At 39.4% G+C, this 25,228-nt stretch overlaps 2 protein-coding genes across 17 annotated transcripts; one reads left to right on the forward strand and one right to left on the reverse strand.

Moving 5' to 3' along the window:
- Positions 1-1,658: 1,658 nt before the first annotated feature.
- LOC116255446 (thylakoid ADP,ATP carrier protein, chloroplastic-like) lies at positions 1,659-9,059 on the reverse strand. 3 transcript variants are annotated; one of them, XR_004172863.2, is made up of 11 exons: positions 8,513-9,059; positions 8,365-8,421; positions 7,243-7,305; positions 7,099-7,155; positions 5,972-6,055; positions 5,817-5,885; positions 5,588-5,700; positions 5,325-5,494; positions 2,305-2,383; positions 2,010-2,210; positions 1,659-1,917 (listed from the first exon to the last, which is right to left on the reverse strand). XR_004172863.2 is itself a non-coding variant. In XM_031631267.2 (10 exons), the coding sequence occupies exons 1-10, from the start codon at positions 8,897-8,899 to the stop codon at positions 2,117-2,119; spliced, it is 1,173 nt and encodes a 390-aa protein (XP_031487127.1). In that variant the 5' UTR covers positions 8,900-9,059; the 3' UTR covers positions 1,923-2,116. The 3 variants fall into 3 exon arrangements, 1 of the variants encoding a protein (XP_031487127.1); XR_004172862.2 differs by having other exon boundaries at positions 1,660-1,917; positions 2,023-2,210; XM_031631267.2 differs by lacking the exon at positions 1,659-1,917 and having other exon boundaries at positions 1,923-2,210.
- A 2,301-nt stretch (positions 9,060-11,360) lies between these two features.
- LOC116256105 (uncharacterized) lies at positions 11,361-24,470 on the forward strand. Of its 14 annotated transcripts, none has more exons than XM_050078443.1 (8): positions 11,437-11,811; positions 12,260-13,315; positions 15,581-15,695; positions 15,795-15,868; positions 16,314-16,433; positions 19,045-19,742; positions 20,615-20,682; positions 23,037-24,470. In XM_050078443.1, exons 6-8 carry the CDS (start codon positions 19,224-19,226, stop codon positions 23,554-23,556), a joined length of 1,107 nt encoding a protein of 368 aa, XP_049934400.1. In that variant the 5' UTR covers positions 11,437-11,811; positions 12,260-13,315; positions 15,581-15,695; positions 15,795-15,868; positions 16,314-16,433; positions 19,045-19,223; the 3' UTR covers positions 23,557-24,470. The 14 variants fall into 14 exon arrangements, 5 of the variants coding, with proteins under 5 accessions (XP_049934400.1, XP_049934399.1, XP_049934398.1 ...); XM_050078442.1 differs by having other exon boundaries at positions 12,260-12,492; positions 15,457-15,695; XM_050078441.1 differs by having other exon boundaries at positions 12,260-12,492.
- Positions 24,471-25,228: the final 758 nt, after the last annotated feature.

A 25,228-nucleotide genomic window follows, 5' to 3' on the forward strand; every position in this document is an offset into this window, starting at 1 on the left:
TGATCATTAAACTCATCACTTCATTTTCAATTTCAGACAAACAAGCTCGCCTACAAGGAACAGAGATCTCAGGTGGGGGCTTGAGTTGGTTTATATGTTAATTTGAAATAAAAAAACAGTGAACTTAGTAGCCGAGGCAGGTGTAGGCTTGTGTGGGCTGTTGCCCACACAGATCCACAAAACGGTTATTTTTGTATTGACACCTCAGAGTTATTTTTTCTTGCTGCCCCTTAAAAACTGACAACCTAAATACGACTTTCCCTCGGCGAGAAATTTTAACTATCACTAATTTTATTACGATGCAACTTAAAAACTAAATATCTGGTCGGAAATGGAGCCAAAGGGTATCGGACTTTGCAAATTAATTAGGAACCATAAAAATATTTAACGGAAAAATGGAAACTAAAAAAATGTTGCTTCTATGCTTCCGAGCTCGGTGCTGTGAAAACGGTAAATCGAATCGATCGGCCAGGCTGCCCATGCTGAGAATCACTTCTGATTCAGCGATTTCACGCGAAATATATTAATGTGAGCCCTTGCCAACGTTATCTTTTTTAATGACTTCTGAACTTTACATAAGCAAATAAGGTAAATCGTAGCTTAAAAAGAATTCGTCGCCAGAGAAAAGTCTTCTGGCTATCGTCAAGTGGATGTTTACCAAATATTCTCAACTCTGGCCCCAAAATTAACACACGATGTTCGAGGGCCGGTCCCTGCTTTTAAATATGCGCATGAATTACTAATGTATTACCTTATTTGTTAAAGGCTCGTGGAACTATTTCAAAGCCGTTTTCCCTCTTTAATAGTGTTTAACTGTCTATATGACTGAAAAAGAGCTGCACTTCCATGGATATGGATGTCCAATGAATCGAAACTCAGGCTCAACTCAAACTCAACAGGTTGACCTTGACTCAAACTTGATTCGTTAATAAATGAGCCGTGTTTGAATTTAAAAATGAACTTGTTCCAGAAAATGATCCGAGCTCAAGAAGCTCGATTAAACTCGTGGAGACTGAATTTATAAAAGGTGTTTCTGTAAATTGAAACAAAACAAGCTAGCTTAAATGGGATGGCCCTCCGGCTGGCAAGGGAGAGCTTCAAGCTTGGTTGTTTGCACCAACTTAAAAGGAAAATTTCCTATAAAATGGCTCGGCTAAGCTCAAGCCAGATCTCAGCTCGAGCCTAACCGAGCCAGGTTCGAGCCGTCGGAGCCAACGGCCTCCCCATCCTCCATTTCTTGCATCAATAAAAAATAAATAAATAATGCTGGTCACCCGACCCTTGCGGCGATGGCCTGCTGCCGCTTTGCCATTGCCGGCAGGTCCGCCGCCAGCGAGGGGGAGGCTTCCCTCTTCTCGTTGACGGGGAGGGAGGTTCCCTTTCCTCAGATGCTCAACGGTTTCGTCGATTGTCTTTTGTTTTGTTTGTCCTTTTTTTTTTTAGGTTTTTAAAATCAGAAACATGGGTCACCCGTGTTGACGGCCCACACCAGCCGAGCGTTTTTGTTCGGCTGGTATTTGCATCATAAAAGTCTCTCTCTCTCTCTCTCTCTCTCTCTCTCTCTCTCTATATATATATATATATATATATATATATATATATATGAGGATGAGCAGACACAGTTCAATCCCTTGTAGATGTCACTGTTCGGGTATCAAAGTACTACTGCGACGCCATGCCCCAGTTCCAAGTTTTCTCAGCATTCAACTGGAAAAATCACAGTTGTTAAGAGACAAAATGCAGACTCCTTAAGCAGCAACCAGAGTCTCGTTTTTTTTCACCCAAACCTATTAAGGAAAGTTTACCGCAATAACCAAGGCTGTGAAACTAGAGGAATGCAGGAAGGTATTTGTCTCCTACCACATATTCCCTTGATGAATGAAGTCACAGACTCGCAGACAGACACAGCATGAGGGCCTGCAGTGAAAACTCCCATTAAGCATATGAATCCACTAAATGTAAATTTATTGCTTTTACACCTCTTAAGTGGGAAAACAAACAGTTTTTACCAAACGGGCATACTTGTACATTCCCATACGCTAGATTCCTCGCCAATAAAAAATGAAAATGCCGCACTATGAAGCAAAATCAGGAAGTCAGCAAGGGTTGATTCCAGTTAGTTTTTGTTTCTTTCTTCCATCAATCCCTGAAACTCCTTTTGACTTGATTCGATGAGACATTTCACGGTGTCAAACATTGTCAGGCGAATGCTGCAAGAAAATAGTTAAGAGGCATAAAAGTCATGGTACAGCAACCAAGACAAAGTTCCATTGACAAGATAAAATAATACGTTCAGAGAAAAACCTGCTGTTCGGTAGATTTTTCAAAGCATTAGGCACAAAGCCCCTATATAACCCAGCGACTCCATCACGTGCAAGAATACCTACTTGTCAATCAGGTATTTAGATTTTGTTCCGTAAAGAAGTGCAACTAAGATGCTTATACCAAAATTCAGAACGGACAGTGTAATAAGTTGCAGACAGCATCTTAATGAGTGCCCAATTTAACAATTAAAGAAAAAAAGACAAAGGAGAAAACATTCTGCAAAGGACAAAAGAAGTAGCAAAGATAAAGGAGATCAGAATTATACAACTTCAGAAGTAACCAAGAGTTTGTGTATTCATAAAACCAATTTGGATCCAAAGTGGGGTCAAGCAGCGTTGTCATACTTCATACTTGGCAGTCTTGGTTATTTCAGGTTTCTCCTAGAAAATGGTGTGTGTACCGTTCCTCAAAATGCAAATTCATAACTCTATAATCAGAGGTTCAAGATCTACCTGAGGGACTACACTGCTGCTTGAAGGACGGTTCAGATTCAGATTTCCCTTCAAACTTGTGAAATGTATAACTTTCTCTTTGAACTTCAACAAAATTAGGAATTTTCTTTTTCTATAGTTCATTTAGATGTCAAAATTAATTATTAGTGTTGGTATTACTATTGGAGCTCAAAAGGAACAAAGGCTTCACTTATACAGTACCATTAAACCTCTTCCTAGAGCAAATGTCCAACTTCAACATTGATAAAGTTCTCTTTACAAAAACACTCATAGACAGCTATGATCTTCCTCCAACGCATGTTGGCAAAGCCAGATCCTATAGATGTGACCACCATGATTATTTTTTGAGGAATAAACTCTTGGATGATTTCTCGGATGAAATTTTGTTTATAGACTTGAGAGTACTATGAGCTATTGATTTTCAAATTCCTCGATTGCCAAATTAACTAATAGCGTACTCCTAAATAGATCCCTAGATCACACCTTTGCATCAAATTCTAAAATGGCATGTGAAAAAGTGAGAGGAATCATGAAACTGACAAACCCACACCCTCCTACCATTAGGAGGAACCTCTCTCTCTCTCTCTCTCTCTCTCTCTCTCTCCCCACACACACACAACTTGATGTACACTGGTTCCTGCGACCTAGGAAAACATGGAACAGAAAACAAATCTTCATGATGTATTTCTGTGAAGTCATGTCAAAAATGTGTCATCAAGAGAGATATCAATGGAGGACTGTCCCATGTGGCTAGTAAGTGCACTAAAATGATTCTGAGGCTAAGCCATGTAGGTGCATGTGGTACGATGCTGCAATTTCCAGACATGGGTACAGGGGTATGTCTGGTCATATGTACATTATAAGTAAAAACTATATATATAATCATGAATTAAACATATAGTTTCATGAGATCATGAAGTGAGTGCATATACATATAACTTCCAAATTATGAAGCAGATTCAAAAGGATTATTTCATCACTGATAGGAATATTTTAACGCAGTGCAGTGCAGGTGCGGTGGGGAGAGTATATATATATATATATATATATATATATATATATATATATATATATATATATATATAATTTGTACAGTTGATTAACTGTGTAACATAATATATAACTTTTATTCACGTTATTTTTAATTGTAGATGACACGTTAGAGTGTCAAATGATGTCCTCGTCATCCCTTTCTGAAAGGGATGACAGCTGCCATCCCTTTTTAAAGGGGATTTACAAGGATAACCGTCTGCTCTCCTTTTTATTCCCTTCTAAAAAGTGAGTGTGCATGTGTGTGTGTGTGTTATGCATGAAAAGGGGAGACGAGAAAAAAGGATACAAAGGGGGGAGAGAGAGAGAGGAAAAAAAGGGATTTTTCTTTTACTGTGAAAGGGGGATGAGTGCAGTCAGCAGCACCCAGATGCGTTCTGTGCCGCATCCATTATCTAGTAAGGAGGCTCTCAAGAATAAGTTGATCCAGAAAGGAGTGTCTCCTTATAGGAGGTGCTGCCCCTCCTTCCCTCATTTTTGGTTAGATAATAAACAGAGCAAGAATAGACCAACCACATCTCTTTTAATCACTTGCCTCGTATTTAAATATAACACCCAACGGTTATTTATTTAGCTTTGCTGAACAGCTTTTATATATATACATACATACATACATAATATCTCCTTATCCAAGTTGTCCACCAATTTTAAACTTTGTTGTCTCTCATATAGAGTGTTTGATATTGACATTTATGTTGATAACCACGAAACTTAGCTTGCTAAAGAAGAAGCACACCATTGCAAAATAGGCCAACAAGCATCATTTAGTCTGTAAGGTTAGGCAAACTAGACCAATAGTTGCAAATATACAAGCCAAAAGTGATCATCTTACCAGGCTCAGCCCCATGAATGAAACCTAAAACTCACCTAGCAGGCTAGCACTCGAATACAACAGCTTCACATTTTCTAAATCAACTATCACAAGCTTAGGTACCATATGAACACTTGATTCAAACTCCAAAGTGTTTTATGACATTACATGATGCTATATCATTTTTTAACCTTCAGCTGATGTAATTTGCATTTTTCAGTTTAGCTTTTATCAAATTCCTCCATATTAGCACTATTTGCAGAAGGTGTTTCATGACATTAGTCAATTTGACTTGCATTTTCAGTTCAAGTTATATACAGTTCCTAATATATTTGTGCTATCCATTTCAGGACAGCCATGTACTTGAGAGAATCCACAAATTAAGGCATATTGGATATCACTCCTAGTAGAGTGCGCACTTTTTTCTAGTTGTAAAGGAAAATGGAGAATCATGGCCATATAGGACAGCTCTAAATATGAAGAATAACCAATTAAATACTTATATGAAGGTAAAAAATGATTGGTCATAAATACTTGCAAACAACTAAAGAAAAACAACCGTTGAGGTCATAAAGAGGGAAAACAAATCTTAAGGGGTAAACAATTACACTAAGGACAGAAAACAGGAATAGTATGAGAACAGTAGATGGCAAAGAGTCCAATCGAGCACAACTAAAATATATTACCTGAAAAGGCATCAATTACATTTTTGTAGGGCGAGCCTTTCATTTGCATTTGCCTTCTCACAGTATCTAAAGGGTAACACATGAGAGTAGCCAGGCTTGCAGACACCAGTGCAGTTGCAAGTGATGATTCTGGTCGGCTTTGGTATCTCTCAGGAAGAGATTTCTTAACACTGGTAAGAAAAGGGCACTTAGTCCTTCAGACACCTAAATAGCTACAATCAGCTACTTGATCACAAAACAAATCAAGAAAGACATGAACTCACACATCATAAATACAAAAGTTAACAGCAATATATGGAGCTATGCTCAGAAGAGAAGGTCCAAGACCACTATAAAAGGAAGCCCATCCTTCATCTCGTAACATGGCTAGAGCAACCTGAAAAAAAATTGTCCACATTTAACAAGTTAAACAAAGTAAGGAGAAACAGAGAAACAGATATGGATTCAGTTTTTCAAAAGACAAGTGAAACAGACATCTAATCATAAATTGACCTGAGTCATTGTCTTACAGCCTGGTTCAACTGCCAACCTTAACCTTAGAACATCTAAAGGATATGTTATCTGCCAAAACCGATATCAAGCTTAGAACAAACAAAAACTGCAAAGTGAAAAAGTAACCGTCCTTCCTCAAGAATACTCCAACTTACAAGAGTTGCTGTCATGCCAGCACATGCTCCAGAAACCAATCTGCCAGCAATAGAGAGTTCCTTGTCTTGACCTTTAATAAGTTTCTACAGAAAGATACTACTGGCTGTTACCATCCATTATTGCAAAAGGAATTAATATTCCCATCTAGCAAGGCCTGCAAAGTTCTTGGTGTAATTTCTTTATTCCTGCTTAGCATCACTTCAGATTAAGAAGATCTGATCATGCATTACATTCTTTAAGACAAAAGGTAACTTTAAGAATCATGCTTCACTATTTCAAGACGCACATAAATCCACTACTTCAAAAGAAAAAAATTCCGGTTAACATGTCTCTTTGGTCTCTGTGTTTAAAAGAATGAAAGAAGTGATACAAAGATGCAGTGAACGTAAACTAGTTAACCATGCTTCATAACCAATATACAAGAATTACTCTGAGTAATTAATGTTAGAAGGATTAAATGTGATAGGAAATCAGATTCATTAATTATAGGAAATCAGATTCATTAAGTATTTAATTTCCTTGAGAAATTCCAACTAGGCACCAGCCTCTCCAACCAAGAATTTGGAATTAGTGAAGCATGAAAACCCAATTAGTTTCCACGAATTTGAAGACTTTATTTGATAGTATTTGTACCTCACAATTGCCATGAAAGAAATAAGTTTCTCAAACCAACCTTTCCATGGCCATGTGGTAGCAAGAATTTTTGTCAAACATATAATCCAGCTTCAAGGCCTGGTAGCAAAGAGCAGAGGGGAAATTAAGTTGGTTAAATTCCAAAGAGAGTATCTTTTAGATGAGTGTCCCTTTTCACATGGATATGAGTAAACATCATATCAGATGTGTATCACGTGAAGAAATGGTAATGATAAAAGAAAGATAAGACCTTGTTATTCATTAACAAATATGCATACACTAAAATGCAAAGATGAAAAAAAAAATGACAAGCACTAACAAGATAATACTTCATACAACAGCTAAAATAGACCATAAAGACAAGATCAAATAAGGAAGCTATCACATGCTTACAAATGGATAGATATTGAAAGACTATAGAAAATAAAAAATGTCAATAACCACAAAACAAAACAACTCTGTCCTACGAATTAGAGTTCTTTAACTCTAATACCTTGTATGCTTCATATGAGAACAGCTGCACGGCACTATATGGAATGATCCGCATGACCTGAAAATTGATACAAGAAAAACATCTACACTTTGCATAATAAAAATGCCCTGTTTGCAAAAGAAGGCAGCACAAAAGTCAGCATACCTGAGGGAGATTCCCTTTCCAATAACCTTTAACACCATCCTCTTTTCCTATCATCATTAATGCCTGAAATTGCAGTGTCAACAAATTAACTTTCACTAGGTTCAACTGTTTCAATCCAAAATAAAAGAAACAAAATATAAGCTACTAGCTTCTACTTTCTGCAGGAAAATGCTCGACACTGGATGCCTTTTAATTTGCTATTCATCAGGTTCTCAAAATGAAAATGCTGGAAGCAACAACAGCTAACATTCAAGTCAAAGATAACAAACAGGCATTGACATGCAGAAGCGATGTTCACTTTCTTTTTCTTTTCCAATTCCTCTATGTAATATAAATATGCTTACTTGAACAGGAGATCGATCCAAAAGGATCTCGAAGAAGAATTGAGACATACTTCCAACATCAAAGATCATGAGAAATAGATGCAAAATAATTTAGACAAAGAAAACCAAAGGTTATAGATCAATTACACATGGAAAAGGTTTCCTCACATATCGGCATAAACGAAATTTTGGTTATCTGCAGCAAAATAGTTCCACTCTATTGTTTGCCAACTCTGGGAAACTGCAGCTTGCAATCTTTCCTCATGATGATATGAAAAGAAAAACTTTATGCCAGGGGATCGAGAAGCCAGTGGCGTACTACTGAGATAGCATCATCGGCCATATTTTATCAAAAAGGAGATGGAGCAAACGCAAAAAAAGTTGGAGCACCTAAGTTTGAAAACTAACCTCGACGAGCGTATGCATCAAAATCTATCTAATAACGAGACTGCCGGAGGAAGCAAAAAAGTTGAAAGATTGCAAAGAATTCAATAAAGCTCGCGAACTCACTAGGCTCTGTAACAGATACTAGTGAAGTGGCGCACTTCAAAACATCGTTTCCATTCTTCCATATGTCCATTGGATGGTATGGCATTCGGCGTCTATTTATACTTTTGTTCAACTACCCGGAGTTTGCCAATTTACAGAACAAGCTATTCTTCGCGAGCTCTTTCGTGGCAAGATCTGAAGCCCAAATTTGACTAAGCTTAATCTTAGTTAGTCCATGCAAGGAAAACGATTCAAAAAAGTGGGTGCATACGTGGAGACACCAAATCTAATGGCAGTAAAAGGAACCAACCTCAAGGAACCCGATGCCCTTCTTCGTACTTCCTTCTACAACCCGCAAACCATGAGTCTGTCAGAATACCACGACAAGTTAAAGAATATAGAGTAGGGAACCGGATAACGAAGAAAACGAGAAGGAGGTTGGAGAGAGAGAGACGGACCTGCATGAGAAGCTTGATTCTATCAAGAGGGGCAGTAACAGTCTTGGCAGCGGCACCGGCGAAGGCCCCGGCCGAGAACAGGGCGACGTCTTTGGGTACGAAAGATAGTAATGCCAACGGGTGCTTCAGGAACTGCTCCACGCTCAGGAGATCCTTGGAACCAGTATCCACCACATGACCTTCCTGCTTCTTCTTCATCCCCTCCTTGTCGAGGAGAAGCGATGCGAAGCACCCAGCTGCGCCGTCCTTGCCCCCAACCTCGGCGTACTCAGGGGAAGAAGATGACAAGGAGAGGCAGAAGGGCTGGCCATTTGAACTTTCCGAATTACGATATCCCAACGGTCGAAGTGAGGGGATTTGTCGCCATTGCACTCTTCCTTCTCTCATTGAAGCAGGATCCTTCGTTCGTCAAACAGCAGAGAGAGAGAGAGAGAGAGAGAGAGCGAAGGAGGAGGTAGGAAAGGCCCCTAGCGTGACTGCATATCCGACTCAGCTCGCGCTTCTGATAACGCAGAATACCCAAAATATCCAGCTCAACGCGCACCCTCCCTAGTCCCACGACGGCCACTTTGGCACTTTCCTTCCTTTGTACCGAACTCCTCCTAGCTAGTCCTCCCATCACTCCCTTCCGAACAGTACACGACCCACTTATTATTATTAGCTTTAATAAAGTCGTTTCTTTAATTGAGTGGAAAGCTAATTAAAACATATATTTTAACTTTAAAAATTCTAGAAAATCTAGAGTGTGATTACAAATACAACAGAAAAATTAATAAATTACTTTTTATTAATAACCTACTAATAATACCCTATTTGGGAACAAAACTTAAAAAAAAATAAAATGAATAACAAACACAAGAAACTGCTCAGAATTTAAAAGTGATAAGTATCAGTCATCAACATATAACAAATTGTATGGGAAACATGATATTTAACTAACAGTTTCATAATTGACATTAGAATACAAGATTTTTGTTTCTCCACTGGGTACCTACAAAATAATATATTTTTCCTTCTTTTTATTTTATTTTTCACGCGTGCAACGTGCACGCACCAGAATGGAATTTTCGGCTTTGCTTGTAAGCCCGTATAAAAGTGAATATGGTGTAAAAGTTTTGTTCTCCATTTTATTTGAAAAGCTTTTGACCAGAAGGACACAAAAATGCTCACCCGATTTGGGAACAGAAAACCTTCACAAATGTAAAAAATACAATTGGGTCTTTTCCGAACCAAAAAGGAAAACAAAACAAGGTTAGGGATGATAGCAGTCTTCATTTTCATTTTTCAGTGGAGGGCAGAATATCAGCTTCTTTAATTTCATGTTCAGTTCAATTCAATTCAATTCTGGTGGATGGGAATATTAATTCCTTTTGCAGTCATAGATGGTAACAGCCAGTAGTATCTTTCCGTATAATATAAACTTATTAAAGGACAAGATTGGTTGCTGGAGGAGAATGACAGCAACTCTCCTTGCTGAGGAAGGAGGGTTACTTTTTCACTTTGTTGTGAGCTTGATATCGGTTTGGGCAGATAACGTATGCTTTAGATTTAAAGCTGTAAGGCAGTGATGACTCCGCTCAATTTATGATCTGTTCATTTGTCTTTTGGAAAACTGAATCTATATTTGTCTGTTTTACCTTTCTCGTTTAAGTGTCTCGAGGAGTAAGTGCCCTTTTCGTACCAGTGTTAAAAAGAAAGAAATCTCGACACCAAAGCCCTGCCCGAATCATCACTTGCAATGCGACTTTTACTTTTTAAAGTGAGAATCTCTCAAAACACATATTTTTATACAACTTAGATCCAAAACTATCAAAAGCAAACCAAATATTACATTAATAAAAGAAAATTATCATGTTTTGCGGTCTCATCCCGTCACTCCCTTCTCCCTCTATCCTCTCCTTTTTTTCACGCGTGACCCACAAACGACACTCACTTCTTAAACACAGGGGAGCAGACTCATGTGGCTGGTCCACTCTTCCTTGGTTTATTAATTATCTAACCAAAAATGAGGGCAGCACCTCCTAAAGGGAGACACTCCTTTCCGGATCAATTTATTCTTGATAGATTCCTTCCTAATCCTAGATAATCTGGGTGCTGCTCACTGCACTCGTCGCTTCTGTTTGGTTATGTTTGTTTCACTTTGGATCTCAAATCCACAATGATTTAAGATTCCCGGATTACAAATCCATGGATTTAAGATCAAATCCACAATGATTTAAGATTCCCGGATTACTGCTTTAATTTAATTCTACCATCTACCGGTGACCACAAACATGATCCGGACCTATTGTTGTGAAAGGGAGAAAATAAAATTTCCTTTGGAATTTTAAAATTTTATGCATATATTTGTCGGTTAAAATCGCTGAATCGGAAGCGACTCCCAATGTGGGCAGCCTGATTCGATTGCGAGACCGAACTCGGAAGCACAGACGCAGCATTTTTAGTTTTTCACTTTTTTTTTCAGTTAAATATTTATGTAACACATTATCCGACCATCAGATACGACGGAGCTAAAAGCTTTTTTTTGGTAGGCTAAACAAATTTCAATTTCTTTTCCAGGCCAGTGTCCTTCGGTTCCATTTCCGACCAGACATTTTTAGTTTTTTAATTATATTGCTATACAATTAGTGATAGTTGAAATTTCTCACAAAATAGGATTTAGGTTGTTGATTTTCAAGGGGCCGCAATATAAAAATAACAGGCATCATTAAAATATCCATTTTGTGGCTCTAAGTCGCACAATCCTTTTGCCCTTTTTGAAACCAAGTGTAGGAGCTTAACGGCTTCCCATTTAGCAATTCAAAAGCCAAGGGCTGCAGCCAGCAAATAGCACTACACCAAGCGTTGGCTACGAAGAGTGCTTAGGTATAGACACGTTAGCGCGCGAGGTTTGACTTTGAGAATAAAATATTCTCCCACGCAATATTAACTCCCGCCGGATTTGGGGAAACGCATTCTCGAAGGAGGGAAACGAGAGAAGGGAAAGGTCGAGAGAGAGTGGGGAAGGCTAGGTTTGCTGATGACTCCTTCCGTCGGCCTCAAGATGAAGTACGCTCTGTCGCTCTCTGCTTCTGCCATGCAAAAGAGGAAGAAGAAGTGAAGGACAATGCTTGAGTTCTCTACATCTGGACACATATACTCTCTCCCTATCTCTCTCTCTTTCTCTGCGTCTGGGAAAACTGTAGGCAGACTAATCCTTTTGCTTTGTACTTTGCTATTTCAGGTTATGATTTCTATTACTGCGTGTTTCCCAAATTGGTTTTCTGTCATCGTATTCTTTGTTTCTGCAGTAAGGAAAGGTATATCAATCTTCCTTTTCATTTTTGTTTGCTGCTTATATGATTATGCTTTCATTAAACCAGAAAGAACAGAAACACACTTCTATTTTATTGCATATGTGATGCATCAATTTCTAATATGAGTATGTGATTACTGCCGCTTTATATTTCCTTAAATTATTTTTTCTGCAATTTCTAGTATCATGATTCACAATTTAGTGGTGGATTTCACTATTAGAAAAAAATATGTACCTTTAATCTTGTGGCGTCTAGTTTTCTAATCTGTGTTGAGAACAAATGTGCCCTCTATGTGTTACATAGAAGTTTAAAATATGAGTACATGCATGCCATGCATGGATCTAGTGTTGTTTAGGTCTCATCTCATCGTCTCAACATAACCACTCTTTTCATCTCATGGTAACTGGTCCTTACAAGTTAATCCATCTATATGTTCTTATACTTAATGCAGTGCAACAAAAGCCTCTGTAGTCGACATCTCCGAGGAAGATCACCAGCAATAATCTCTGTAGCTAGCTATGGCTTAAGCCGTCGATGCCGGACGAGCTCTAAGTCCAACCTTATATATAGCAAGCGACTGAAGCTTTTGCCTCTCCAAGATTGCCGGAATAGTGGACGATTCTCCAGATACAGGTGCTACCTTCTCTTTGACCCGTCTGAAGGTTGAGGCGAAGGAAGATAAACGTATAACAGCTTGGCTTTCTATTTTGTTTTTCGTGTTCCATTGGAATATGATTAGTGTGGGTAGAAACATATAGTTTAAATAGACTTTATTAATTTTTTATGGCATTAGTTTTGATGAAGTTTTCCTTGCTAGTATTTGGTCGTTTAATTTTGTATCCTCATATTGAGAAAGGGTCTGCTTTTACATTTTTTGTAGTCATCTTAAGTGTTCTATGTCTTGCTTGGTGCGACTATTTTGACTAGTATGTATTTATTTATCCATAAATCTGGACAGTCTACTGCATTGGTGAACAATTATCACATTAATGAATTTTTTCTCATTCATGCTGTGTCACTCATTCAAGGATGCAGGGGTTTTAGATTGTCTTGCATGATGTGGCTGTTTTGACTAGCATGTATTTATCTATCCATAAATCTAGACAGTTTCCTGCATTGGTGAACAATTATTGCATTAATGATTTTTTTTTATTCATGCTGTGGCTGCTGGGGGGTTTTGACTTGCTCCCCTTTGATTGAGGCTTTGTTTTTTAATCCAGTTCTTTCCTAGACCAATCTCATAGCTGTTTTTTTTTTTTTTGAGGCATTGCAGATAGTGTGCTTAATTTTTATCTTCTTTTACATGTTTGCCATATTCCATTGTCATTATTTTCTTGTATTCACATTCACGACTAATCATCGTTGTTGTCTTTGTGTCCTTGATATTCTTTTTTAGCTTTTCCCTTTCCCCCTTCTTGGTTCTGGTTCCGCCCTATGCTTGGCTGGGAAATTTCTTTTCCACATTGGAGAACTTGGAGTGAGGGTTAGTTCAAAATTTTGTCATGATGTAAGAATATTTTCTAGGGTGAAATTATTTTGAGCAACCTTGCAACTCATGCTTGTTATTATTTAGGGAAGCTCTTTTTATATCTTTTTTCTATTTACTCATTCCCACTATTTGTGGAACTAGAACCCTTATTCACTAAGAACCCCATATGCGTCAAGGACTTGTAGTCTCTAGGTCATTCATCTTTTGTAGAGGAACTTGTAGGAGAGTGTGATGGAGCTCATTGTTCTACATCCTACCAACCTATTACACAGGCCACTGTAGTTTCATAAACACTCTTTCTTTGGGGAAAAGAGAGATTCCCTATATTGGAAATGTATCATTTGATGTCAAGAGTTTTCCAAAAGTTTTATTTCAATTTTAGCCCTATATTTGTTCAAAAGGAGATTTTTGCACAATGGTATGCCGTCATTTTATCTTTAGTATTCTTCTAAGTAAAAGGAGAAACTTTCAAATCCTTGTTGTCAGTCAACGGGAGGTAAAACTGGAAAGAATATCAATATGAGTAGTGAGAAAGAATCCAATGACATTGAGGAAGTCAAAGATTAGGAAAAGTTATTAGTCTTAGGCTCTTAACAATCAAACATTTGCAAGGGTTTAGCAGGAGAATGCTATGATAAGGAAGCCTTAGCGTCTTGTAAAATCTTGGCAGGTAGCAAAATGAGAGTTGAAAATGAGCTCAGGGCAGGTGTACTTGTTTCTTTGGGTCAATATGTGAGAGTACCAGGAAGATGTAAGGTTGATTTTCATCTCTCCTGTGAAATTATGTGACCTATGTACTTTTGTCTAGTTGTGGCCTGAAGCCTTTTGATCTTGAGCAAGTAAGTCTGAGGGGTATTCTGCACCTGCTAGCCTAAGCCCAACTGGTTTGAGAGCTGCCGTCGCTATAGGGGTTCAGTAGAAAGCCCAAAAAGCGCAGCATTGCACACGACAAAACTACACAACCACCAAAGAGGTGGAGCTTTGTAGTAGCTTTTGAGGTGGTGAGGTATTTCCCTCAAAAGTGAAAGGTGGCTTAATTAGGGAAAAAAAAAGCAAAATGAAAAGAAAAATTCAGAATCAAAAGCAAAAAAAAAACAAAAGGAAAATCAAAACAAGAAAAGGAAAAAAAAAATGCCTGCCAAGAGATGGATGACATGAACACTGAACTCTCAAAGTATTGAATGCAAAGATCTTTTGCAGATGGATGGTTCTAGGTCAATATTTGTTCCTTCTTTATGACTTTCTATGAAGTTGAGGACAATTCCTCTATGTTCATGTTTTGAAAATGGAGATAAATCTTTTTTGGAGATTCGACAACATTGGCGCGAAATGAATCCTAAGACTTGATGAATACTTCTGGTAAAGAAGGCTATATCTCCTCCACACTACGGGCACTCGAAGCCTATGGGGCAAAGAATTGAAAGTTTTTTTGAGCTATTTTGAAGGCAAATCTTTTGCAAAGAAAAACTTGACATCTTTTGCTACATTCTTGGCTCCTGGATAGTGGAGCGATCTAGTTAAGACTTGATGGATGCAAGCCTTTCATTCCTTTGATGCTAGTCCGTTCACGGAATGGATGAAGCACCTCAAATTTAGTCCACTCATGCTAAGCGTGATGCCTTCCCCGCTGTTCCCTAGATTTACTTTTTGCCTCTAAATTTGATTTCAATCTTTCTCTCCAATACAGTTTTCAACTAAAACCTCAACATTTTCCCTCTTGCTCTATTTTAGAATCCTAGCTATGGAGGCACCCCCTTAGGTCCTGTGAGGTGCTTAGGTGTTGTGTGTCCCTGTTCGTTGTATCTGCCTCAAAATGCCAAATGCCCTCTTAGGAAACTACAGAGACACATAGGGGTTGTTTAGCATGTAATTTGTTAAGCAGAAAAAAATTTGGTTGGCCCCAATGAAATGAACCTAAATGGCATGGCATCACTGTACTGGTATGTTCATGAAGGTTTTTGATATGGCATAAGAAGAATTTTGAGCAAAAAATTCTTGATTAGCATCACTGTACTGGTACCTTTCATATTTATGCATGATTGTCTTCTTCTAAGTACTTGTATTCCCATGTTTATGCATGATTGTCTTCTTTCTAAATACTCGTAATACACTTGCAAAATTAGTGTTGAACTCTATATTAACATTAAGTTGCTTTGCAGCCAATGTCATTGGAATAATATCAATGGTTTTTGGAGTTATTGGTCGTCTTTCATTGACATTGTTTCTCACCTCGGGTGCAAAGTTTGCAGCATATGTGTGAATTAGAACTGAATCTTTTTTAAGTGTCAGGATTCAATGGACTGACATACAAGAAGGGTAATTCAGATGTGACTTCTCAAAGAAACCATATTGGTGCAAGCTATTTATTTTCTGAAAAGCTTTGAGCCAGTAATATGAGGTTTGTATACAGATGGCCATTCTTGCAAGTTTAACATATATTTAATTTTTCAAATGCATTTAGATGCCATTTTCATTGCGCTATTACCATTTTGTGCAGCTTGTGTCATGTCTGCCAATGTGGTGAAACTTTCGAGGAAACTGCACAATTGAATGTTTCGCTATGGCTACTAGGTCCTTTCTATAAACCTGATACTCTTTAGTCTCTGAGCTGGCTAACTAATGTTGAATTGGATTTTCTTTTGTTCATTTGTTTGATAGTCCACTGCCAGTGTGGGTTCTCGTGAACCTTTTTGCATCTTGTAAGTTTGTTTTCCATTCCATGTATTCCAAGGCCGCAGGAACCAGTGTACATCAAGTTGTGTGGTGTGTGTGTGTGTGAGAGAGAGAGAGAGAGAGAGAGAGAGAGAGAGGTTCCTCCTTATGGGAGGAGGGTGTGGGTTTGTCAGTTTTGTGATCTACGTGATCTATTTAGGAGTCTGCTAGTAGATATTTAGGCAATTGAGGAATTTAAAAATCAATAGCTCATGGTATTCTCAAGTCTCTAAAAAAAATTCCATCGGAGAAAGCATCCATGAGTTTATTCCTAACAAAAAAAACTTGCTGTTTACATCTGTAGGATCTGGCCTTGCCAGCATGCGTTGGAGGAAGATCATAGCTGTCTATGAGTATTTCTGTAATGAGGACTCTATCAATGTTGAAGTTGGACATTTGCTCTAGGAAGAGGTTTAATGATACTGTAAGTGAAGCCTTTGTTCCTTTTGAGCTCAAATTACTAATACTAACACTACTAATTAATTTTGACATTTAAATGAACTATAGAAAAAGAAAATTCCTAATTTTGTTGAAGTTCAAAGAGAAAGTTCTACATTTCACAAGTTTGAAGGGAAATCTGAATCTGAAGCGTCCTGTGAGCAGCAGTTTAATCCTTGAGGTAGGTTTTCAACCTCTGATTATAGAGCTATGAATTTGCATTGCGAAGAATGGTACACACACCATGTTCTAGGAGACACCTGAAAGAACCAAGACTGCCAAGCAATGTTGTAAAAAACGTATCGTAAGCCGTATCGGTCCGGCCAATAGATATGTTGTATCGTAAAGTATCGTAATGTAGCGTATGTGCATCCTAAATGTATTTTTTTAATTCAAAAAAAGAAACAAAAGAAAAGAATCAGATAAATCAAGAAAAATAAAAATTATGTTTTTTTTACATGAAAAAACATGTTATACATAATGGGAGGCTTATTATAAGTATGAAGTTACTTTACAAACATTAATAAGTGGTCATAATATCATATAGTAACACAACATGATCTAAGACATCTAGAAACATAATTTATAAGATGATCTGCATTCTACATAATAACTCAAAAGTCATAAGATCCATGACACATCAAAAACCAAGTTTTGCATACACTATACATCACATCACACGACAAAATTGTTCAATGTTAATGCAAATAACAAATGAAAACAGCTTCATTCATAATATTTATTATCTCATTCTCATTTTCATCTTTTGTAGAAGATATAAACCCTCTTTATCTAAACAAGAATCAATCATCCATGCACAAATCTGCCTCCAAATTGACTATTTCATGATGAAACTGATTATTCCTTTTGAAAATTGCCACAATCTCCCCCCTCCTTCAACTATTAGAAGAGGGAGGCAAGTTTTAAAAATTAGTTTGAAAAATGGTGGTTTTAACCCCATATCTTTCATAATAGACATGTATTGGACGATACGGTGTGTATCGCCCTATGTCATCCGATAAAGGTTGTATATTGTTCGATACATGCGATACACATACGATACACCACTTGTTTGTGAAACAGGTGGTGTATAGTATCGTTAATTTAAAAAGTGACGGTATGTATCGTACGATACGGCCCGTATCGTACGGTACATGCAACACTGCTGCCAAGTATGACAACGCTGCTTCACCCCACTTTGGATCCAAGTTGGTTTTATGATTACACAAACTCTTGGTTACTTCTGGAGTTGTATAATTCTGATCTACTTTATCTTTGCTACTTCTTTTGTCCTTTGCAGAATGTTTCTCCTTTGTCTTTTTTTTTCTTTAACTGTTAAATTGCACACTCATTAAGATTTTTTTGCCTCTACTTAGTCTAGTCTTATATTGCTGCATTCACCTGACAATGTTTACCGTGAAATGTCTCATCGAATTAAGTCAAAAGGAGTTTTAGGGATTGATGGAAGAAAAAAACAAAAACTAACTGGAGTCCACCCCTGCTGACTTCCTGATTTTGCTTCATAGTGCGGCTTTTCATTTCTTATTGGCGAGGAATCTAGCATATGTAAGCGTACACATATGCGCCTTTGGTAAAAACTGTGTTCGTTTTCCCTCTTAAGAGGTAAAAGCAATAATTTTTACAGTTAGTGGATTCACATGTTTAATTGGAGCTTTCACCGCAGGGCTTCATGCTGAAATGTCTCTGTGACTTCATTCATCAAGGGAATACGTGGGGAGGAGACAAATGCATTCCTGCATTCCTCAGTTTTACAGCCTTCATTTTTGCTGTATACTTTTCCTAATAGGTTTGGAGTGAGAAAATGGGACTCTGGTTGTGATTAAGAAATCTGCACTTTGTCTCTTCTCACCCAACTGTGATTTTTTTTAGTTGAATTTTGAGAAAACTTGGAACTGAACTCTCTTGGGCGCGGCGTTGCAGTATTTGACGGTACCCTTGGACTTGTGTTATAATATTTAACTGCCACTGTGATTTGTTTGTTAAATTCTGAGAAAACTTGGAACTGAACCCCCTTGGGCGCGGCGTTTGCAGTATTACTTTGATGGTACCCTTGGACTTGAGCTATATATTTTGTCTACAAGCAATTGAACTGTATATATATATATATATATATATACATTTGGTTGCCTCGTTTTCCACATGAGTACACTAGTCTAAGGTTTATTATAATAATGTGAAATTGCAAATGGATCGAATTAGGCCAGTAGGTCTGGAGTTTTTTTGGCTGTACCAACTATGATTTCAGTCCAGCTATCGATGCATTTAGATTATCTGGATCTGGTGGAATACTGTTCTAATTTAATCCTAGCATCTACTAGTGACCACTAACATTATCCGGGGCCTATTGTCTTGAAAAGAGTTAGTAAATGGTCGTGGTAACTGGTAAGCGGCACGGTTCGAACACTTGAAATTGCGTCATTACTCGACCGAATTCAGTCACTGCCCTTATCACCCACTTTCTTTTGCTATTTCAAAGGAATTCAAACTTTTCTAATTTGAATTCGTCTATATATATTTTTTTTGAACGTTTGAAAGTTTTATGTAATAATATTTATCGCTTGAAATCGCTGAATCAGAAGCGATTCCCAGTATGGGCTAAGTTTCAAAAAAATGGTCGTCATAATCCTCCCCTGGCGTCCGACAGGCGGCCCACAGTTCAACTTCCTTCATTCTCTTAAACCCTGCCCGATACAAAGTTTGGAAAGCCTTCTTTTTGCTTCTCGCGCTTCGGCTGCACAGTTCTCATTCACATATCATGCGGACCCAACCCCTCGACAGGATGCCGCCGCTGCTTCCTTCGAGCTCGCGTCCTCCTAAGATGGGATGCTCCATCAGGGTAGGGAGGAGGAGCAGTTGTGGTCGCAGGGACCGGTTGGCTCTGTGGATGCCAGCGGTCCACTTCCCCGCCCGGTCTCCTCCGTGGAGTAGAGGGTCAGGATGGGGCTTCTCGTCGTGTCCTTCCCGCGCCTCGGCATCATCTTCATCTGCCCCAAAGAGCTACGCCACCTGGAGTAAAAACCAAGTTCAGGATGAAGAAGAAGAAGGGAAGAGATCATCCTGCCCGGAGGGGCTGCAGACGGGATCCCTACCGCAGCACGTGGCAGTCATCATGGACGGCAACTCGAGGTGGGCGCGGAGGAGGGGGCTGCCCGTGGCGGCGGGGCACGAGGCGGGAGTCAGGGCGCTGCAGGAGGTCGTAAGACTCTCGTGTGCCTGGGGAATCCCCATCCTCACCGTTTTCGCCTTCTCTATGGACAATTGGAACAGGCCTCAGGTGAGTGAAAGCCTTCTCCCCATATCTCCTCCCTCCTTTGTGAGCTCCTGACCTTTCAAAAAAAAGAATCTTGACTTTTTTTTGGATCATGACTTTTTCATAATGAGTCCTGACCTTTCCAGAAGTTTGGTATGGTTTTCTGCGTTAGGCTGGTTACAGCACGGGCGATGGATTTGTATCGGAAGGTGGTGGCTTCTTCTACTTCTCCTTTTGTCTGGTTTACCGTAGTAGACGGAGTGTCGTCAAGTTCTTTCCTCGTCTGCTTTCTTTCCCAAAATGCTCCGTACTCTGTACCACTTGCTATCTTCCCTGCAATTTGCGGTCCATTTTTTGTTTTTTCATTTTCTTCTACCTTGTAATGTAGATAGCGCGCAAAGAATCTGCTGGCCTCCCGATTCACTAGTTCATATGCTCTTCTATGTGGCAGAGGCGTCAATTCCCAACTCGAGACCACCTCTCCATTTGGCGTACTTGGCCAGTTTCTACTTTTACTCGCTTGTAGAGCTAAAACATGGTCCAAAGATTCTATGGAGATAGTTGTAGGTCAACGTTCAGCCAGAACCATGCATCCCTTCCCCAGGCTTCATCATAGGCGTTATCATAATTACCAATTAGCGAGCATTCCTTCTTGTCCGATGCAGCAAGGCCGCGTCAGTCATCTAGCTGTTTACTTCTGTATATTGACTCAAAAGCAATAGTTGTGCAATTTAATAATGGGTCGGCCTCTAGACCACATCCGAGGAATTACCATGTCTCTGAGTGAGGTTATGTTCATTATATAAATGTGTCCGCATGGAGAATTGAGACGCCGCTATATTCTTTTTATCCCTTTGTTAGAACTAATTCACTTGGTACCCCGTCGTTTTTTCCAGGCAGAGGTCGATATCTTGATGAGGTTATTTCAAAGCGTACTTAGGAATGAAGTTGCTACTTTGAAAAGGTAACCTTATCTGATCCATTCTTTAATGGAGTTGGTGTTAAAGCATAAATTTTCTGCGGCTATGCAGTTGTATGTATTACTCAATACATTTTTGGTCTATGATTCTCTATATCATCTTTGCAACTTCTATAGGATTGTGCATTGGTTTGGAAAAGCCACATTTTTGGTGTTATCAACCTTAACATGAATTAGTAATGGTTCTCCATTTCCGCTGCTTAACATGCTAAAAAACAATAGAGGAAGTAGAACATTTTTTGTGCTAATAGCTGGAAAGCATGATGATGGGCCAAAAGTATGTGGGTGTTGCGAGATATTGCATGGAAGGATGACATGGTATTTGTTGAAATTAGGATTTGGGGACATGTCTGTGAACACATGGTGGCGTACAATTGGATATTGCAAGGATAACTTGTCTTGTATGACACTACCTGTGAGCAAGTCCTGAAGCAATTGTGGAAATAAGAGCAATTGTTCGTGTATATATATATATGGAGTTCTCTTGAGACTTTAATTAATGAAAGGTAGGTTTTGCTAATTTTATTATGACAAAATAATCCAAATCCTTCTGAAGTTTTGCATGACATGTATATCTCTCAAACTATGTGAATTCATGACAATCAAGTTGGGTCTTGAAATTGTGATTCTTGGAGAACCTAAAAAATATCATGCAGTCAGCTTGAAGGAGATTGAGTGGAAGGTAGATATTTTTAACGGTCAAACATATAAAACAGACTTTTTAGACTGTTATGAGAAAGGTTTTTATACTACTCATATTTGAAAGAGCACGTAAATTGTAGTAAGCTTCGAGAAGAAGCTCCAACTTGGTGGGAGCACTAATAGTTGTCAAAGAACTCATAAATAGAAAGCCATTAAATTGCAGAAGATGAAGCTATCGACGCTCTAATCTTTGCCAGTCGGTTATGGTCACATTCTATGTCAATTATACAGCGTGAGGATGAGGATAGGAGGATGTGTTGAAGAGAAAGGACACAATTTGTCCAATCAGAGCTCCAAAACCGTGAACATGGCAGAAAAGAAGGTTGATGGATGCAAGATGTGACCAACAAAATAATTCTCAAAGAAGGTGGTTGACTTATGCAGATGAAGACACATTTCTAGGTGCTCTTTTGCGGACTTTATAATCGTCTGAAAAAGAGAAGTAGGTGTCATGGTCAACAATTGAAACAGTCAAATGCATTCCTAGATCATTGAACAATATGAACTGTCCTGTTTTCTGTTTCGGTGGTTCGGATGTGTATCATATTGTAATAGAAGTGGCATAGTTGAACATCAACTTGAAGGCGTGCTTACCATAAATGGAGGAGACAGATGTATAACAATTAGGCAAAAAGAGGTTGAAAGTTGAAACCTAGTAAAATTGAAGTAAGGGTTAAGCCAGGAGTAGTGATCTACTAAAAAGGGCGGGGGTAGGTCTTGTGGAGCTCCCAAAACCTGCAACTTTGGCATAGATCACGTATTCCCTTCAAACTCTGTAAGTCAAGTTCTACATTTATTCAACTATGCTTATTTGTATACTTTTCTCTCCCTCTTCTGGTTTACTTTTAATTTGTCTGCAAATACAACGAGGATTCAACTAGAATTCGTGAATAGATTTACTGTCATTTTCTTAGCTGATTACCTTTTAAGCCTTGTAATGACGAGGTGTACTAATCGTGTTGAGTATGTGATGGCAACAATTTTGTGATCCCAATGAATGATGAAATATTATAATTCTCAGCAATGGGTTTCATGATTCCAGTCTCAATCAAACCTATTACGAATAAATATCTCAGACACTAGTCTAATCTAAGAAATCAGTCTAGAAATCTCATAGAAGAAATATTGCCGGCAAAAATGCGTCATTGCTTGCACCATGAAACCAGGTTCCAGATACAAAGTACCATAGGAATTTGGTGTGCCTTTTTGTTTTGGAACTGAGGCTCATCCTATCCTTACTTTTTATCCGCACTCTGTAGTGCTTGAAGTTGATGAACTACTAAACTTTTCATTCACACTTTAGGTATTGTTCTTGAAGTTAAATGAACGTATCATCGGTGTCTTCTCTTTATAGCAAATTTGTCTCCAGTGTCAACTGTGAAGGGCCATGTTTGGTGTACTCTTTATGTTGTGCTGCACGAAATCGAAGTAACGCTTAGTCGTCTGTAACTTTTTCTCTGGTTTCGTCCTGATCACTCGTTCTGTCATACTCTGTGGACATTCTAGGTAGGAAGCATGCGGCAGCCTTCGTGATATCTTGATGTAGGAATATACACTGTGGATGTTATCTCATGTTTGTTTGTTGTTGTTGTTGTTTTGTTTTGTTTTTTTTTTTTTTTGGGTCCCTTCTTTAACAGAGAAGGGATTCGGCTCTGTGTAGTGGGAGACAAGTCCAAGCTTCCAAAATCCTTACAGAAGTTGGTGGGTGAAGTGGTGGAAATGACAAAAGCAAACCATCGCCTTAAATTGGTTGTAGCAATCAGCTACAGCGGCCGGAATGAAATCGTGCGAGCGTGCCAGAAGCTTGCCTCTAGAGTAAGAGATGGGGAACTCTGGCCATCAGATATCACGGAGTCGATGTTTGAACGAGAGCTGGACATGAGACTTGAAGGAGGCTACCCTGATCCAGATTTAGTTATTCGGACTAGCGGAGAGCTGAGGTTGAGCAATTTCTTTCTTTGGCAGTTAGCATACTCCGAGCTTTTCTTCACAAAAACATGTTGGCCTGATTTTGGTGAGGCCGAATACGCAGAGGCACTGCTTTCATACCAAACACGGCAGAGACGATTTGGCAGACGAGATGATGAAATGCGAGGCAGGCGATTTCTCAAGCAGAAGGATGAATCAAATAGTGTTGCGCAAGGGGGGGCTATTTGAATGAGCTTCAGGGGGATGATGTTTGCTAGGTGCCTCGATTGTCAGTAAATGTGGGAATCGTAGTATCAGGCGCCCGCAATATGGCTAAGCCGGGTTAGAATCTGGCTCGAGTGTTTTTTTCCTTTTGTTGTTCGCAGCGAAGAAACATCTGCAACGCTTGAAATATGGACGGATGCACTGGACGTCTCTAGCGGTTATGTGGGCGTTGACTGCAGCAGCAGTCATGAACCTCTCTGGATTTTGGTAGCCAGAAACGGTCGGTCGTATCCACCTTGCACTAGCGAGAGGATGGTCACACTTGTTGACAGGACAGGAGGAGATACGGGCGAGGGGGAAAGCATGGCGGGACGGCATATATCTATAACTATCAGCGGGACAGGAAGCACCGAAGCCTGCGTGTTTTGATGATATACATGACGTAGAGGTTAGCACCCTGACTACAAACAGGCGTATCGGTCCAAATCGATGGTTTTCTGCTCCTGCTGGTTTCCCTTCAGGAAGAGACGATTGGGGGCGGCCGTCAAAGAAGAAAGCGGGTCGGTTCGAATCTGGCGATGAGACCGGTTACTACGGAAACGTTGAGCCACCCTTGCGTTTTTCGTTGGTTTGTTCTCACAACACCGGTTGTCCTGCACTTTTGAATCTTATACAAAGAACTCACGAACCATGAAAAGTAGGGGCGTCGGTTTTTCTGCAGGCGCCCGCGGTTTCATCATTATCTATGTGCGCTAACCCCCTTGCCGCCAAAAGCTTAAGAAAATACCATGGAAGTGCAATGAGCTAACTTTAGATGGGGTGGTAGTAAAGGGGGCTATGGGCGGGTTGGTTGGTCATGTAAACTGGTAAGGTAGGGAGAGGGCCCCGTGGAATAAATCATAGGTGAGTATTCTCTGCTGCCACTGTTTCTGTACTCATGCGGATGGTTGCTCTCTCTCTCTCTCTCTTTGTTGCATCTGTATAAGTGGGTGGGGGAATGTGTATACGACTGAGAGGGGGCCGACCTTGACCTTATCCGAAATCCTTGTCGGTAGGGACGACGAAACAGGACAATTGGTGGCACTTCTGGAGGGGACGATAAGATGTGGAGATTGTACGGCTTAAACATCACACTTAAGTAAAACTTTGAAGATAATTAAGCGAAGGAAAGGAAACCAGAAAAAGACCCGGTGCTCTGTGTCTTAAACTTAAACCTCATTCTACGGTAGCTGAGCGAGGGAGAGGGTCTATGTATACATGTACTTGTTAGATGGTCGACGATTCCATCAACTTAACTGTCCGCTTTATTTTTCTCAAATCAAGGATATCGGGATTGGTAATAAATTTTCTAGCGTTGGTAGTATATTTTCTAGCGTCCCTTTTATACGGCACTGGTCCTTCCTGTCAGCGGCTATCGAGATCCGTAATTATACATAGAGGTGTTTGCAGTTGGGAGAAATGTGAAGCCCATGTTTTGTGTATCACGTTACGGGATAGGTGGCCCCAGTTGGCCGAAGATGGTGGTGGAAGATATTTATTCACTTGAGCAGGGATGGTCCCAATATCTCGCCTTTCCTAGAGCGTGAGCCTTATGTTTTAATTTGGCAGATTGCTGACGGACGAAGAACGGTTGAAGAAGAACGCAAATGCCTGAAAGCTAGACGGGCGGATAGCTGCTGACGGATATCAGTGCTCT

Source organism: Nymphaea colorata, chromosome 6 (assembly GCF_008831285.2).
Source record: "Nymphaea colorata isolate Beijing-Zhang1983 chromosome 6, ASM883128v2, whole genome shotgun sequence".
Lineage (NCBI taxonomy): Eukaryota > Viridiplantae > Streptophyta > Magnoliopsida > Nymphaeales > Nymphaeaceae > Nymphaea > Nymphaea colorata.

What these genes read in the sequence shown, in the direction of transcription:
- LOC116255446 (XM_031631267.2), bottom strand. Translation starts at nt 8,899, where the DNA reads ATGAGAGAAGGAAGAGTGCAATGGCGACAAATCCCCTCACTTCGACCG. An exon ending in GCTGTAAGACAATGACTCAG is followed by an intron (nt 5,701 to 5,816) that starts GTCAATTTATGA and finishes ATTTTTTTTCAG; the next exon opens with GTTGCTCTAGCCATGTTACG. An exon ending in AACTTTTGTATTTATGATGT is followed by an intron (nt 5,495 to 5,587) that starts GTGAGTTCATGT and finishes TTTTCTTACCAG; the next exon opens with TGTTAAGAAATCTCTTCCTG.
- LOC116256105 (XM_050078443.1), top strand. Translation starts at nt 19,224, where the DNA reads ATGCGGACCCAACCCCTCGACAGGATGCCGCCGCTGCTTCCTTCGAGC. An exon ending in ACAATTGGAACAGGCCTCAG is followed by an intron (nt 19,743 to 20,614) that starts GTGAGTGAAAGC and finishes CGTTTTTTCCAG; the next exon opens with GCAGAGGTCGATATCTTGAT. An exon ending in GAAGTTGCTACTTTGAAAAG is followed by an intron (nt 20,683 to 23,036) that starts GTAACCTTATCT and finishes CTTCTTTAACAG; the next exon opens with AGAAGGGATTCGGCTCTGTG.